The 17,407-nt window shown below is 31.0% G+C and overlaps 1 protein-coding gene and 2 long non-coding RNA genes across 3 annotated transcripts; all 3 read right to left on the bottom strand.

Moving 5' to 3' along the window:
- Positions 1–2,977: 2,977 nt before the first annotated feature.
- Positions 2,978–5,483, bottom strand: LOC145014350 (uncharacterized). Its single transcript, XR_013665504.1, has 4 exons — positions 5,220–5,483; positions 5,038–5,103; positions 4,889–4,947; positions 2,978–3,572 (listed from the first exon to the last, which is right to left on the bottom strand). It is a non-coding gene; the product is annotated as an uncharacterized LOC145014350 (long non-coding RNA).
- Positions 5,484–5,500: 17 nt separating this feature from the next.
- LOC145015791 (SMR domain-containing protein At5g58720-like) lies at positions 5,501–7,313 on the bottom strand. The gene is made up of 7 exons (XM_078974264.1): positions 7,090–7,313; positions 6,821–7,019; positions 6,476–6,558; positions 6,269–6,393; positions 6,057–6,163; positions 5,913–5,983; positions 5,501–5,844 (listed from the first exon to the last, which is right to left on the bottom strand). Exons 2-7 carry the CDS (start codon positions 6,912–6,914, stop codon positions 5,704–5,706), a joined length of 621 nt encoding a protein of 206 aa, XP_078830390.1. The 5' UTR covers positions 6,915–7,019; positions 7,090–7,313; the 3' UTR covers positions 5,501–5,703.
- Positions 7,314–10,520: 3,207 nt separating this feature from the next.
- On the bottom strand, positions 10,521–15,994 carry LOC145014357 (uncharacterized). The gene is made up of 11 exons (XR_013665507.1): positions 15,804–15,994; positions 15,594–15,686; positions 15,425–15,496; positions 13,543–13,769; positions 13,215–13,291; positions 13,054–13,127; positions 11,793–12,091; positions 11,618–11,688; positions 11,431–11,499; positions 11,222–11,331; positions 10,521–11,136 (listed from the first exon to the last, which is right to left on the bottom strand). It is a non-coding gene; the product is annotated as an uncharacterized LOC145014357 (long non-coding RNA).
- Positions 15,995–17,407: the final 1,413 nt, after the last annotated feature.

Here is a 17,407-nt window from a genome sequence, read left to right as displayed (position 1 = left end):
CAATCGCCATTTTATAGGCAATTTCCTTAAACACCCCTTATAGACCAACTTCGAATGAGGCCTACTAACGGTAAGACTGACTTTTACTCATACATATATATAATGTTATACCTTTAATGTTATATATAGTATAGGGTGTATTTTATACTTTTAAAATACTATATGGTTAACTTTAACAATTACACTTTTAATCCAATTAAATGGTTAACCAAAACTTTTATGGATTTATTAAACCTCTTTTAATTATACTCCTTAACTAATTAATAAAACCATAAGGGTGTGATTTGAACTTTTCAAAACATTACTGGAGTTTTAGAATTTAACATTTCTAATTAAACCTTTAATCAACTTTTAAATTCCAAAACTTGAGGGCAAGTTTTGAAACCTTTTTTCAAAACATTAGGGTTTTAATTATTTAAATTTCAAAACTCCAAGACTTTTGGGTTCAAATTTAAACTATAAAACCTAAAGGGGGAAATATGAAACCTTTCATAACAACAAGGATCAAATAACAAATAATTTTAAATTAACATTTAATCACATAATTATCCATATTTGATTTATTTAATGATTTCTTGCAAAATAATTAATCAATTTAATCAAAATAATCAATCAATTATCATATAAGGAAACAAATATTTTATTAATTGATAATTATCTTTAATTAGATCAAGAATATAGTCATATATATCATAAAATCATATTTATATTGATCTAACATGATAAGGTAATTATCCATATGCAAAAACAGCAAGAAATCCCGAGATAAGCATTATCTGACGAGTTGACTCGTCGAGTCAGGCATGGACTCGTCGAGTCTGCATGGACTCGGCGAGTTCAGCCATGGACTCGGCGAGTCCAGCCCTCCACAACATCAAAAAATCGAATTTTGCAGTTATGTCAAGCATCAATACAATTGAAACCAATCAAGGCTCTGATACCACTGATGGGTTTTGGTCATAAGACATCCTATGTGCTCATACAAACCCTAATGCTTGGATCTAGGTTTCTCTATTGTACATGCTTTGAATCCAAGACTACAAACCCTAATTCTAGCATACATATAATCATATTAACATTAGAATAAGTTTATAGTGTTACCTTGATTGTTATGTAGCAATAACAATCCCAAATCTCCTTGTATTGACTTTGGAATGCAACTTTATTAAATCAATAAAAAAAAGTTATGCAAATTGGAAAAATAAATAAAAATATATCTTTTGTTGTTTTAATTAAGGAAATAAATATTTTATATGAATACCCACCTGGAAAAACGCATATTATAATTGTCTAATTTAATCGTAACAGCCTACCAATGTACTTTCTTCTTCACTGTTTGATTGTTTTTTTCTGTGTGCTGATTATAATTGTCTAATTTAATGTAAATTTTTTTTTTTTTTTTTTAACTTGCAAGGTACAATGGAACATATTACTCCTATAAAGGAAATTGACTCAATCAAGGACAATGCTATAATCTGTAATTTATCATCTTTTAGTTTAATTTTCTAAATATATGTGTGGTTGTCTATGTGTGTGTGTATCTCTTTAAAAATTCTGCAATTTCATCATTTTATGACCCCCATTTGCGAAGTTGAGTATTTATTTCCAAAAATGCGAAACTCCAGGGACAATATTTGAAAATTTCTGTTTTCTTCCCCAATTCGCATTCTACTGTGAAATACTTCGCATCTTCATTCTTACACCCTTCGCATTAATCACCTTCGCATTTTAACCTAATTAATCAAATGCAAACCACAAAATTTTCATTACAGATGCGAACACAGTTTAGTTCTTGAACTCTAAACTTGCGAAATCAAAAATTCATATGTTGAACCCATATGCGAATATTAACCCAATTGACTTCAAATTGATTCACAGATGCAAACACTCGATTGTTTTACTTTCGCAAAATGAGCATCAACAACTCCACAATCGAGTTTTTAAATTCTTGCAAACAACAATTTCACAGTCCTTGACTTCGCGTTTTTCTTCACGAATCATCCCTCAATCATCAATCCAATTGCGAATCAAAACTCATATGTTCTTGCTTTATCGATTCATCGACTACACTCATACAAATGCGAACAATACTCAATTTCAAAATCGATTGAAACTTATAGCAAAGCTAAATCCAACTTCGCATTCAAAGCACACAAGTGTTATTGATTGCATTCATGAAATACTAACAAGATAATATATTATAATACAAATATACATATTTTAGGTGGTGAAATCGTAACAGCCTAACAATTTGGTATGCAACTTTATTAAATCAATAAAAAAAGTTATGCAAATTGGAAAAATAAATAAAAATATATCTTTTGTTGTTTTAATTAAGGAAATAAATATTTTATATGAACACTCACCTGGAAAAACGCATATTATAATTGTCTAATTTAATCGTAACAGCCTACCAATGTACTTTCTTCTTCACTGTTTGATTGTTTTTTTCTGTGTGCTGATTATAATTGTCTAATTTAATGTAAATTTTTTTTTTTTTTTTTTTTTTTAACTTGCAAGGTACAATGGAACATATTACTCCTATAAAGGAAATTGACTCAATCAAGGACAATGCTATAATCTGTAATTTATCATCTTTTAGTTTAATTTTCTAAATATATGTGTGGTTGTCTATGTGTGTGTGTATCTCTTTAAAAATTCTGCAATTTCATCATTTTATGACCCCCATTTGCGAAGTTGAGTATTTATTTCCAAAAATGCGAAACTCCAGGGACAATATTTGAAAATTTATGTTTTCTTCCCCAATTCGCATTCTACTGTGAAATACTTCGCATCTTCATTCTTACACCCTTCGCATCCCTTCGCATTAATCACCTTCGCATTTTAACCTAATTAATCAAATGCAAACCACAAAATTTTCATTACAGATGCGAACACAGTTTAGTTTTTGATATAAGTTGAAACAAAGTTATTTTCTTGCATTTAGCTAAAGTGAAAGTCTGAATGATATGATTCATATTGAAATGAAAGCGCATTGCTATTAAATTATTATCATCAAATTATTATATAATGTAGAAGTTCAAAATGCAGAAATCACAATTAATAGATAAAACTACAAGTTACGTTATTGCTTTTTTGTAAAGTGGACGAAAACTAAAATTGTATTTTTAATAAGCATTCTCATGCCTTTTTAAGAATACATGAAAAAGATAGACTATTGTTTTTACTCTTCAAAGCTAGCCCTTGTTTCATTTTTAACATCTGTCCACAACAAAAGTGCAGCCACACTATGCATCTTCTCATGTCTAATAGGAAGCTCGGACTCTGCATCATGTATGTTTAGCGACAGACTTAAGCTATCATGGATTGCATTATCGTCAAATACTAACCCTTCTTTGGAGACAGTGACAACATTTGGTTGTGTGAATGTTGTACCCCACGGTGAGCAGTAGCAACTCCTTTGGGTAGTTATTTCGGGCACCAAATTTTTATATCTAACAAATTTGTCTACTACCTTGACAAATTGTAACCATCTTCAAAAAGAGAACGGGAGATCAAAAGATAGTTTTCCCTCGTACCAGAGCCACTTTTGATGATGTTGTCTAACCTACCTATAAAAAGCATGACATGTGAAACCATGAGTCCAAAAGCGGGATCTAAAAAAATCATAATGATGTATGATTTACTAATTTAAACTGCCCAATAAGAATTATAAACAACAATAAGTCTTGATTCATGTTTGTTCCAACATTAGACATTTAGACTTTGTGGTCACAGGTTTACCAAATGGACTCCCACTCATTCAATCAGGAAGTTGTAACAGAGCAAACAACAATGTTAGTTATATCAGATTACAACTACAAACAACATAAGAAAATGATAATAAGAATAAAGACCAATGTAATGGTCACAAAACATAACTTATATTTGGTTTCAGTGTCCTACTTTTTATTTATTTCTTTGTTTTTTATAAAAACAAATTTAAAGCATTATTTTATTTCTATGGTTAAAACAAAAATGTACCTGAGTCATTTTACCATTACGTCCTACATTCTTATTAACTTTTATTAGTATTAAAATAATTATATTATTATTAACATGTAGGCTCTACTCTACTCCACAACTCACCCGCCCACCTTGCAGCCATTCCCTTTCACCCCCTCCCTCATCTACAATCTATAAGAACATAAACAATTCATCCTAACCAACAACAACAAACATAATCAGCAGTCCATGTAGGATAACAAGTTTAAAAACTCAGAAATTGAAACTTGCGAATATAATGAAAATGACCTTGCAGAAAAGACGAAAAGAAACTTTCTAATATGAAGTGAAAAGGAATGTACAATAGTTGCAGAAGAAAACCTATCTTTATTCATATTAAATTAAAAAGAGATATTAGGGCAGAGGCTGAATTCAATATTATATTTTTATGAACCCTAAACCACTAACAAACCCGAGTTAGATACTCAGGTCCACTTTTTTCACAATCACCCATTGCTTAAGCGAGCAAAGACAGTAAATTTTAAAGCATAGGAAAATAACTGAAGGTTCTATAAATAACAAAAAAAAAAAAAAGATTAGACAAAATACACGACTACAACACTTTCCTCACACAAAAGATTAAGATGAAAACATCTTTTAAACCCTAAAAAAAGACATACCAAAGCATTTACAAAGGGTGATGGTGAGTGGTTGTCAAGTAGTTACTTAGAAACATCAATGAGTATAAAAAAGTTCAGATTTGTTGTGTCAAGCTTGGTGATGGAGAGAAACCTAATAGCAATTTCAATAATGACTATTAAACAGAGAGGATTTGAATTTTGAATTTGATTTATGTGAAAAGAGATATGAAGGCTTGAAAATCAAAAAAATAAACTGAAAAGAAGGAGTGCAGAAGAGAGGGAACGAAGCATTCAGGTGTTACCTTGTCATCAGATTGCTCCTCTACAAAGGGGTTCACTTTGGAGCAAGAGTTTATTGATCCTATAAAAAAAAATAATCAATACAAAGTTAAAATGATCACCAACGAAACTCGAACAAAAGGTCTAAAAGAATTATATGAATGTTTCTTACCTTCGAATCGGAATCGAGAGTGAAAATCAGGGCCTGAAATCGGTACTGCTTCTAGAATCGTGGCAACTTATACAAAGCAAAACAAAAATTCAACACAATCCATGGTGAAAATCATTACACTACATAACAAATCTAAACTTTTTAGCAAAATGTCGAAAATAAGAGATATAAATGATGCTTACTTGAAATCGCGGTCTGGATATGAACCAACCAACAGAGGCAATGGAAGTTACCAAGGTTCGACATGCGTGATGATGGCAGGATTGAGTGTCGGTGGTGGTGGAGTGAACGCGGGATCGTAAGGGTGGTGAGAGAAAGAGTTGAAATTCAAGTGAATGATGTCTATCGGTGGCGTTGATGGTGGCAGAGATATAAGGGTAGTGTTTCTTGTCTCGGCTTAAGGTAGAAGCAGGGCGGCAGAGGGGGTTGCGGCCACCGGTGGTGGTAACGGCAACATCGGGAGGGTGGTAGTAACAGAGGCCTCAAGAGGGTTGTGGTAACGGATAGAAGAGATGTTGCTGGTGTGATGGTAGTTTGGAAGAAGGAGGAGTGAGCATCAATTCAAGAAATGGTCTTTTTTCAGTGACGACGATTGATTTAGGGTTTTGGTGAATTACTATCAATCTAGGAAAAACAGAGAAAAGAAATTCAGTAGCATATTTGTTATCAAAATTCAATCACATCTGTACAGTCGGAAATGTCCAATGCAAAATTGAAATCTCTCGCTTCAGAAGGAAGTGTGATAACAAAGGTGCCTTTATTTAATTCTTTAGGCTCAATTCCATATCGTTTTAGTAAACCAATGACCTACAAAACAAAAGCAAATCTTTTATTCTAAGTATTGAAAAATAAAATTGAATTAAAAATACTTGTACCATTGGTTTCAAAACCGGTTTCGTTTCTCGATCTTCAGCATGTCCCGTTATCACAACAATTTCCTTTCCAGCTGTTGTAAAGAATAAAAAATTAAACAAAAAGACATGAAAAGATATTAAATAAACTAATATTAATGATCATACTACGTAAATTGTTGAACAGCCACAAGTGAAGCTTCAAAAACCACATTGCCTCATATCTAAATTGTCCATGAAGATCAATCGTGATTTTGTTGGTAATTTCCATATTCCTGAATTGAAGGATTCATTAAAGAGGTCATTAAATTAGAAACATAGATTTAAAAAATAAAAAATAAAAATAAAAATAAAAAACCAGAAACATAATTTATAAAAACCTGTATAGTAGTAGCTTGAAGTAATTTTTCTCATCTTCGACCTCGATCTCCTTTCTTAAGTTCTCTGCTTCATCCATCTTTTGATTTCCAAGAAATAAACTTCCTTCGTTGTAATATTTAGAGGCCTGCATTAAGAGAAGATAGAAAAAAGGTGTACATAAAAAGGAGACAGAAAAAACTGAATATCGCTAAGATCAAAATTATTACCTCTTCGACCAAAGAATTGGCACGACGTTCAATTTGTTCTAAATCTTGAATAAGATCTCTCATTTCTAAATTTCTTCTGATATCTACAATAAAAATAATAGTTTTATTGATTCTTTCTATTAGGGATGAGAATTTGACCCGAAATCCTAAACCGAACCGAATTAGGCCCGAATAAGCAATTCGATTTGGTTTGTGGGTATCTATATTATGTTTATTCGGTCCACGTTATCCAAATAACACCTTATTTGGTTCTAAATACCCCAACCCAAATAAGAGCTTATTGGATTTTACATCCCTACTTTCTATTTTACAATAAACAACAAAAATAATGTCAAGGATACTAACCTAGTGGGTTGACACCCACGTAAAGTTGGCCACATCGCAGTAATGCCTCTAAAACCGATTCCCAACTATTTGTCTGATCATCAACCCAGTCCATCTCATTATCAAAGTTGTAGTCTTTATATTTCAAGAAAAATGTGATTTCAAAAACGCCCGGTTTTTCTTCGATTTTGACATCTTTTGCAAATAAGTAATCACCGATCTGCAAAAAAAAACATAGATAGTTAATTAATATATAATAATACTGTAAAATAAACAAAACAAAATTGTACCCCTTTATGGTTTGTAGTCCCCGAAATTATAGTTATTCTACGCAAGGCTGTTTATAAAAATAAAAACTTACATATTAGTAAAGATATAACAAGGTATCTAATAATAAACTAATGTATTACTTCTCATGTTAAATGCAATCCATAGATGAATATCTATAAGACAAATTGCATTATGTGTTGACTGGTCACTCAAATTGATTTTGATTGGGTTCTGACGATCTCTATGCCTGAAATATAAACATCATAGTTGTTAATAACTTTATTTTTTTGTATAACTAATTGGGAGACCCATGCATTACATTGGTTAATTTAAAAGAAAAAAATTAAATATAAAAAGTCAATATTTGAGAACTTTGAATTTATAAGAAAATAAGAAAAAAAATGAATTATTATAACTGAAATGTTTTTTATTTTTTAAATTTAAACAAATAATTTAAATAAATAAACATAAAAAACTACAGAGCTTTAATTTGAGAATTTTAAAATTTAAAGGTAAGTTTATTAATAAAATTGATATCAATTTATTACTATAATTATTGCAATTATTACATTAAAATATTATGTGAAATTTAATAAAATAGAAAAGCTCATAAAATGACATGTGGAAAAAAAAATTAATTTAAAATAACCACAAAATAACATTTGGCAAATTGAATGAGAATGTGACATGTGACGAAAAAAAACATCCTTTTTTAGAGTAGATTAAAAATAAACTTAAAACTAACCTTAATTCAATCAATTTAAAACTCTCCAGTTTTTTGTTCCTTGCTAGATCCCTTTCTAGAGCTGGTCTCAATATCTCTTCCTACAAACAAACGTCATTTAAAAGTTAAAACTATCCACTTTTTGTTAAAAAAAAATGCAATTTTTAACAAAAGAACTTTACTTTTCATAAAAAAAAAAAAAAAAAAAAAAAAAAAAAAAAAAAAAAAAAACTACATGTTTAAATAAAAATAACAATATTAATAAAAAACTGCATTTTAATAGCTTTTATTTGTAAAAAAACAACAAAACAGCACCATTTATAACGTTAATGTTAGTGCATTCCCTGTACTTTAGAGTCAACAATAATGCTTACACCTTTTACTTTTGGTGTTACAGTGGGTTTTGAGCTATTTTCTGTAATGGTGATTATGTTCACCATACAATGAGGTAAATCTTTTCAATTTATGGCTCTTTAGATTGTCTTGCATATTCTTCTTAGGCAGGTTAGGGATTTATGGACATTGATCAGGTAGTGGAGGTCCTAGACACTAAAAAGAAATTCATATTAGCATTTATTCATGACAGAAAATACCTCTATAAACCAAATTGATCGACCCCATATGATAACTAATGATTGTATTAACGGAAATGAGAGAAATGAGCCACATAAAAATGGAAAATCCTTCAACTTCCATGGGAAGCAGATATTATTTGTTCATTATGATATTTTATTTCTTATGTTTATAGATGGAAATTGAAAACTAACAATTATTTAGCTATTATTTTATTTTGTTCTAGATGAAGCCTTTAGATATATGGTGCAATCCCCATTGTTAGAAAGACAAGACAAGACGGGGTACAAAATGAAAGGTGAACTTTTACTCTATCTTTTTATTATATAAAATTCCTCTTCAAATTGATATTAAATAATAATATGGAAATTAGATCTTAGAATCTGATTTATCAATTATGGTGTTTTCAATGTTAATGATGATTCCATTGATCCATTCCTATACACCTCAAAAATGGAATTATCTTTGCGACACCGGATAAACAGGTAAATCTCTCTGTTAAGTCAAGCCAGGGCTTATATTTAAGAAAATGAGAACACGATTAGGGAAAAAGAAGGAAAAATAATTGAGGAAAGTTTTTTTTGTAAAAAGTCAAGGAATTTGGTTTGAAAGAATCAACCTTCATTGGTGGTGGGATGTAAAGGGACAGAGGCATAGGGAGTGATCAAGTTCCTTTAGCAAACTACTTGCACTTAACAAAATTATTGCACTTCTTGGCCTTTTACAATTTTAGGACATGAACAAGTAGTGCCCATATCTGCATCATTTAATTATTTTATGAAGTTAAAATATTGATATTTATTGTTTTGTGAACAACCATATATTTTCAAGGGTGGAGAGAATGGAACATTAAATTGGCACTTAATAAGTACTAATGATAATCTGACACAGTCATATACATTTCTGATAGACCCCTGTTGAATCTATCGTATACTCCCGACATACTAACAAAATTACTTGATAATATTAAGATAATTCCCAGTCATTCGAGAGGAAAGGGGCTCTCCAAAAGAACAAAGTTCTTTACAAATCAATTCTCAGCTACTGACTCTAAAACAAAGGACTATATATACTATTACAAGAGACAAGACAAAAGGGAATCACAGCCAACATACTCAGGTGCTCTTCCCACTAACAAAACAGCCAATAGCAACCATAATACCATAAAAGACCATTCTACCCCTGGCCAAAAAGATAACCGAAATGTGGGGGTTTATCAATTTCCAAGGAGTGTAGGAGACAAACAAAGGATGGAGTGTATGTATACACAATTTTTTTGCTTTAGAATTCTTATTTGACTATCATAATGTGTGATTTTGTTAATATTTGTGCAAGTGTGATAGGAACTTACGGTAAAGAAATAAATTTTTTTTGAAACATAAACTCATCTTTAAGGCAAAAAACGGAAGCAATAAGATTGCACTTCTTTTAGTTCTTAGTTCTACCCACTTTTAGCATTTACTTTATTATTTACACTCAAAATATAAAATGCATATATAAATAAATTTCCTTTATCTATTATTAAAGTTAATATTGGCAATTAATCATATTCTAGAATTGTGTAGATAGCTACTTTTGTTGATGAAATATACCTTTTTGTTTGATTCCCTTTTTAGTGAGCTATGTTTATTTGTTCTATGATCATAGTATAAGTTTGTCCCTTTATGCACATGGGATATATATATATATATATATATATATATATATATATATATATATATATATATATATATATATATATATATATATATATTACATTATTCCAAATCTTGAAATTACCACCTGGCTTTCCATAAACATCTTTTCCACTATTTTTTTGATTCATATGTTACTTGACTATGTGAGTACAATGGACGAGTATGGTTTCAAACCAAGTGAGTTAGAACCTGATCACAACAAACCAGTTGAGTTAACCAAATCAAGGCAAGTTCATGTGAATTAACTCCAACCAAGAAAATACATATCACTTGAAAAGGATTGATCATCACATTGTGCAGGTTTTAGTTCAAACACATTCGTTTTTTAATTTTCAGTAAATTTCATTTTTAGTCCCTAAGCTATAGAGAGCTCTCTCGGTTTGGTCTTTTTTATTTTATTATTTTTTTTTCTTTTTTTCTTTTATATAATACTATTTTAAAGTTTTTTTGCTCCCGGGGCCATCAAAAGTCAACATACCAGTCTTTAAATTTGTGAAAAGAATAGTACCATTTTCTTTTGGTGTAAAAAGAAAATTACTTGCACTTTTGGTCCTTGTGGTACTATCTATTATTGAACCATGTGGTCATGTGTTGTCAATTTTACAAAATTTAATTATTGTTAAATATTTTAAAATGATCAAGATTGGAAAAACATAAACAGAGGGCAACGTACTTTCTTTGATGTTTTTGGGTTAATTGCAAAAAAGTAAACTTGATTACATGAAATAGCAATGTACTTTCTGTTTTTGCAATTAATCCTAAATGAATCCTGTTGATTCAAGCAATTAATCCAGTAGAAGGTCTGAGGCAGTATTACCTAACTTGATTGATTTTATATTGCAAGTTTTGATGGAATTGACACCAACTGTTTTTGAATCCTTTTAACTTCATAACTTAACTTATTATAATCGGACATTGTACATAACTTAAACATTTCCTAATTCTAACCTTTTTTAAGCTTATAGTTATAGTTATTGAAGAACAGTTTACCTCAGCTGAAAGGTTGAAGAGACGTTGCTGGATACTCGTTGAATCTTCCCTGATACGGTCAAACGTGTCATTTTTTGTAACACCTACAAGATCAAAATACAAAAATACTTTTAGGTTTTCTAAAAATTCCCCTTCAAAGTATGACTTGAAGAGCCTTGAACCCCTTACTTGACGGATCTACATCTCCATGTAGTTTTCCAGAGGACTTTAACGCATTTTTTAAATCCACCCAATATCTTATGGCATTAAGAGCCATTGTAAAGAGAGAACCCCAACAACTATCCAATGTAGAGAGAACCACATAAGAATGATCACGTATGTAAAGACCAATGAAAACATCAACTAATTAGGGTTATATAAGGAACAACCAAGCTTACCTAGAAGTAAAGGTTACACTTGATGACCAAATGGCACACTTAGTGTATCTATGTGTGTGAATGGTGCTCCTGGGTACAAGTGATATCCAAGAAAAGAAAAACTAATCATTTAAGCATGCATATGGATCAAAATTCAATAAAAGTAACTTGAGAACTAGGGTTTTTTCGAAAGAAAAGTAAAACTCACCTAGGATAGTGAATACTTCAAGTGTGGTACCACGTGAATGCTCCAACGTGAGGGGTTTCGAGATGACCCACCTAATTCACAAGTGATGAACCAAAGATTACATTGATTGAATGTCAACGACAGATAGATGAAAAAATCTCAACAACTAGCATAGAGATTACAGAGGTGTTCTTACAATAATCAAGTTGTAGATATGCGTGAGTGTTGCGGTTCCGTACTGTGGTGAGGTCGCCGGTTGTCGCGTGTGTAGGGAGGCTGGCGGTGGTTCACTAATGGGACAAGAGGGCGGTGGTATAGACGGTTGAAAAATTAGGGTTTTTGGAGAATATTTTGAATAGAAAGAGGGAAAAGGGGATTTAAAATAATTGATTTTATTTTTAGGGCTTGAGGGTAGTACATACCTGTCATGGTTTCCAGCATTTACACTATTTTTGTGTAAAACTAACACCAAAACTCTTTTCAACTCCAACCACACTAAAAAATTACACTAAAACATAATTTAATATTATAAATTATAAAGAATAACAATAAAAAACTAAAAACAGTTAAAATAATACTATTTAAAAGGTGTTTGGTGTTATATAGAGGCCATATTTCTTTCCACAAAAATTCTTTTAGTGATTGATTGGAGCTTTTATGACCTATTATATAACACAAAAATAAGTCCCCCGACCTAATTTTCCTACCGAAATATTTTAAGTAGGATTTTTGCAATAAATTCGGTTTTTTTAAATGTATACAAACAAAATCACTGATTTTCAACAATTTACGAAATTAAACTTAATCAATTTTGTAATTTACCTAATTTGTTTATATGTTTGATGCATTTTTTCTTACTTTTTGAGAAAAACCCAAAGTGCATTGCTATTTATGGTTTTATTCATTTGTGTTGTACACTTTCTTAAGTAATCATGTATGTAATCATGTCCAATCAACTCTAAAGATTGATGCTTGTGAAGTTGACTGAAAGTGGTTATCTTTAGTCAAGTGAGACCTTTCAAACACAACACACATATACCACATAAAAACAAAACACACACACCAAAAAACAATGAAGGGTGTAATATTTAATGGACCGAGCCTAAGGACACCTGGTGCCTAATCACAACCACATTTTTTATTGAAAATATTTATCGTTTCTAAGTTTTGGTCCTTTTGGATCATGATGGGGATTTATGGCAGATGTATTTCAAAAGATGATCTAAAATCAATGTTGGAAGATAATAAAATGGGCGATGAGGCCACCATTGAAGATATAATATCAGAAATTCATGCGAATGTTGTAAGTTATACTATGCAAGTTATTATAAATGAATCATACTGTTTGAATAGAGTGTTGTATGAGATGCTATTATGACCCTGACAGGATAGCAAAATCAGCTATGAAGAATTCTGTAAAATGATAAGAAGCTAAAAGATGAGGTTGAGCAAATCACCCAATTTATTTCAAGGGTAATCGGTTGAGATCCATGTCCACTTGGTGAATTATCCATTGCATATTCTTTAGCTTCTGAAAAATTACAGGTTTTAACTCAAATTTAACATTTTATTAATTAAATTGACGTGTCTTACTCTCATTAATGAATTGTTAATTTACCTTCACTATTTCTTGATATGCCTTGCGATTGTGTCAAAATGGGGGTCAACACCTTGATATTCTTGAAGTCGTGTCACCTACAAATCCGTATAATTGTGTCAATTCATGAGGGCATTATCGTCTTTTGCACATACAAGAGTTCAAGAATGAGTCACTGTTTGTCCTACACTAGTGATCATATGAAAATGATGGAAAAAAACAACATACAACCTTGCTGTATGCAAGTGAAGCTTCTTCTGTGGCTTCCACAAGATATTTACCATAAAATTACAAAAATACCCTTTTAAAATCACAAAGAGAATTTTTTTTTAAGAAAACACAATCTTACCTTATCTTATGCAGTGCTGGGATGATTCTTGTGTATAAGGTAGTGTATGTTTTTTGTCTGCAGATCTGCGTGACCTCTTCTGTCTGCACCGTGCAGACCACGCGCAGACATTAACCTTCGCAGACTGTTTGTTTTTTTAAAGACTGCAGACCTAAAAATGTATGCGCGCCCTCTTCTTGGCGCAGATGTGGACCAGAGTCTTTTAACATCTTCTGACATCTTCTAGCCTAAAAAAACATATACATCTTTATTTTTTTCAAGTTTTTTTTTAATTTATATTTTTTGCAACTTTATTAATGATAAACAATTTGAAAAAAAATTACAAAACTTAAAAAAAAAACATTCGATGATACAGACATGATATTTTTGATAAATTTATAAATCAAAATTTATTACAATAATAGTCGTTGAAGTTGTTTATATAAATATGAAAAAAAAATCATAATATATTCTTATATTTTTTTGCCAAATTTTTTAAAACATTATTTAATACAATATATTCACCGACCCTTGCATGCAGCTGGACATTACTTAAATCCTATGATAACAAAATTAATGCTTCTTGTGAAGAAGTTATGACTGGATTATATGCTTGCATTGAGAGATTGGTTCCAGATTCTAGTATCCAATACAAGATAACCACCGAATTAGCTACATATCAAATGCAGAAGCTTTATTTAGTAATAAAATGGCAATCAGGCAAAGGAAGACAAAAGCACCAGGTTAGATTAAATGTTAATTATATTATATTAATATTATAGATTTATAATTATGAAGCTAGATTAACATTTTTTTCAAACATTGTTTCCTACAGCTGAGTGGTGGATATCATATGGATCTTCAACCCCTAACTTGCAAAACTTTGCTTTACGTGTGCTTAGCCTCACATGTAGTGCAACAAGTTGTGAAAGAAACTGGGGAGTCTTTCAACATGTATGTTATGTGACATTTAGTTTATTTTTTTTAATTACACATGCACTATGAAATGTCTAATGTGTTTTATCTCTTTCATTGTAGCTTCACACAAAAAAACAGAATAGATTGGCACAGAGTAGACTAAATGATATGGTTTATGTGAAGTTCAATCGTTCCTTGAATCGTAGAACCAACAGAAAGGACAATGTTGATCCTATCCTTCTGAATGAAATAGATGAGAGCAATGAGTGGTTGTTAGGGAGATTAGAGGAGGATAAAGATGATAATTTAGTGTTTGAGGGTGAAGATTTGACTTGGGATGCTGTGGAAAAAGCCTCAGGGGTAAATGAGCCTTTTTATGCAACCAAAGCATCATGAGATGATAGAGGAAAAGGAATAGTTGGATCTAGTGGACTTGGGTTGGTTGATGAAGAGATAGAAGAAGATATTGGCATGTCTGGTGATGAGGAGGGAGATATGGATATGGAGCTTGGGTTTGACTTTGATGATGATTGATGAAGGATGACTTAGGGTCTTTATTTTTTGGTTTCATTTTGCTGTTTGCATAACTATTAGATTTGTTTTCATTTTGCATGACCATTAGATTTTGGTTTCATCTTGCATTGACTATGGTAAACATGCATTTTGCATTTTGGTTTTTGCATTATGTTTAACCAATTATCATTACATTTGGTTACATGACTTTTATATTTGGTTTTCGTTTTATATTTTTATTGCTTTTTAGTATACCGTAAACATATATTGGTAGTTACTACTTGTGCGCCACACCTACGTGTTGCCAGCGCATCAGCCTCGCGCATCGGCCTCCCGGACCTTAATCGCATGAGTGCGCATTGCGCTTTTTTAAACCAAGATTTTGTTTATTATGCAATTAGCCTAAATTAGAAATTAAGAATAAAAAAAAATCATCATGTCTTATTAAGAAAACATGAAAGAGGTTCCTCACGTATTTATGTTGATGTTGTAACTTCAAATCTTTCACAAGCTTAATAAGCACACCAAGTATCTGCTCCAACACCTATGAAACAAACGTGAATTCAATGAAACAAACGTGAATTCAAGGAAGCCAATAAATAGAAAGATTACAATTTACAAATGAAATAGTTATTACATACATTCTAAAATTCTGCAAACTTTCTGCCAGCAGAAAATAGATCTTCACGTAAACCTGTTTCTTCGCTTTCATCTCCTCAATCATTAACTTTACTCTGTTTTTTAAATAATTAAGAAAGTATGTTTAGATTCTCTGATAAAATTTCTTCTTAAAAAATGGTATAAAAGGTAATTTAAAACAACAAAATAAAAAGCGAATGAAAATTACAGACCTTTCTGGAAGCCGAGCCCCTGAATGGGTATCGACAGGTATCTTGTAAGAGCTTTGGGTAGGTTCAGATGGAACTTCTGCACACAAGATCTATTACTCTGATCTCCCATGGCCAATAGGAAAGCTCTTATAACTTAAAAAATTGATGTAAAAAAAATTAATAAATAAATAATTACCAGTAAATTTTCAGCAAGCCTCTTCTGTTTACTACCTAATCCTAAACTAGGCAAACCGATCAACCCATCGCCGCCCCCACTCAATTGAAACGTTGACTTTCTCGGCATCGGAGTTCTCATTCTCCTGTTTCTTTGAGTTAAAACCAGACGGCATAGAAAAAAATGACATACAGCCACCGCCGCTGTCAGTCCTATTTGCTTTCCTTCTATCTCCGATCCCGCCCAATCCCAAACTTCCAACCGCCAGTCTTCTTTCGACAACAGTGGAACCTCGGCAATCGATAGAGGAGGTGGTAGATTCTGATCGGAAGAAGACGTCATCTGCTTTTGCCGAAGAGGTTTCTTTGGAAATCGGAGTAGATAGATTGAGGGGCGTAGTAGAAGGAGAGATAACCGATGAGTTTTTTTTTGAAGAAGAGATAACACCAATCCTATTGGCTGATAAGGCGGCGAAGACGGTTGGAGGGGATTTTAACCGTACCCTATTTTACAATGATTGCACGTAAAACAGTTAAAACAATCGTACCACAATGTAAACAAATTTGACTTGGGCTATGGCCCCTCATGTAATATGTTTTTTTGGTTTTTAATTTTTTATATTTTTAAATACAAACAATCCATTATATATATATATAGGGAGAGGATCAAATGAGAACACTTAAAAGGTTGAGAACGCGAAAACAATTGTAAACCAATCATTTTATGAGGGCATAAATGGAATTTTACCATTTAATTAAATTATGATATTCTAAATTTTAGTGATTATGATGACAATTACCCAAAATATCTCATTTTTAGATTCTTTTCTTTAATGAACCAATAATTAATAAAATCATGATTTAATATCTATCTAAGAAAACGTTTTTTTCATTTCATTTTTCATTTTTATGTTTTTATTTTTAGAAATCAAATATCAAAATAATGAATAATTTATCGGTTTACCTCATTTATTTTTTAAAAAAAAGTATCTTCATAAATAATGATTTATACATTTCATTTAAAAATGAATAAAATTGTAAATTATAAATGAATTAACTCAATTGTATTTATGAATACACTTGTAAAATCATAAATGAATAAAACCCGAAAAAAAGATTATAAAATCAACTAAAATGGTACTCATATATTAATAAATAAAACACATTTCTATTCATATAAGAATATAATTATAATAGTAAATGATTAAGTTAGAATATATTTTTTTTTTGACACGGAAACTAATACTACAATTACAATTATAAATGAATAAAACACATTCGTGCTCCTTTCGAAAGAGGTATTGGTGTACATGTTTCTTTGGTAAATCTCCCACATCCCACTATATGTATGTTTATTCATTGTATCTGCAAAAATGTTAAAGAAACAATTATGTATAATTATATAGTCATTCACACATAAATACATTGATATTCACAAATGAATATCCTGT

This window comes from Lactuca saligna, chromosome 9 (assembly GCF_052625555.1).
Source record: "Lactuca saligna cultivar CGN05327 chromosome 9, ASM5262555v1, whole genome shotgun sequence".
Classification (NCBI taxonomy): Eukaryota; Viridiplantae; Streptophyta; class Magnoliopsida; order Asterales; family Asteraceae; genus Lactuca; species Lactuca saligna.
Note: the sequence above shows the minus strand (reverse complement) of the source record. Positions and strands in the feature narration are given on the sequence as shown.

Excerpts from the sequence above, each read along its gene's own strand:
- LOC145015791 (XM_078974264.1), bottom strand. The coding sequence starts at position 6,914 with ATGGACTGGGTTGATGATCAGACAAATAGTTGGGAATCGGTTTTAGAG. Across the intron at positions 6,559-6,820 it reads CGTGGGTGTCAACCCACTAG|ATATCAGAAGAAATTTAGAA; the intron begins GTTAGTATCCTT and ends TTTTTATTGTAG. Across the intron at positions 5,984-6,056 it reads GCTGTTCAACAATTTACGTA|CTGGAAAGGAAATTGTTGTG; the intron begins GTATGATCATTA and ends TCTTTACAACAG.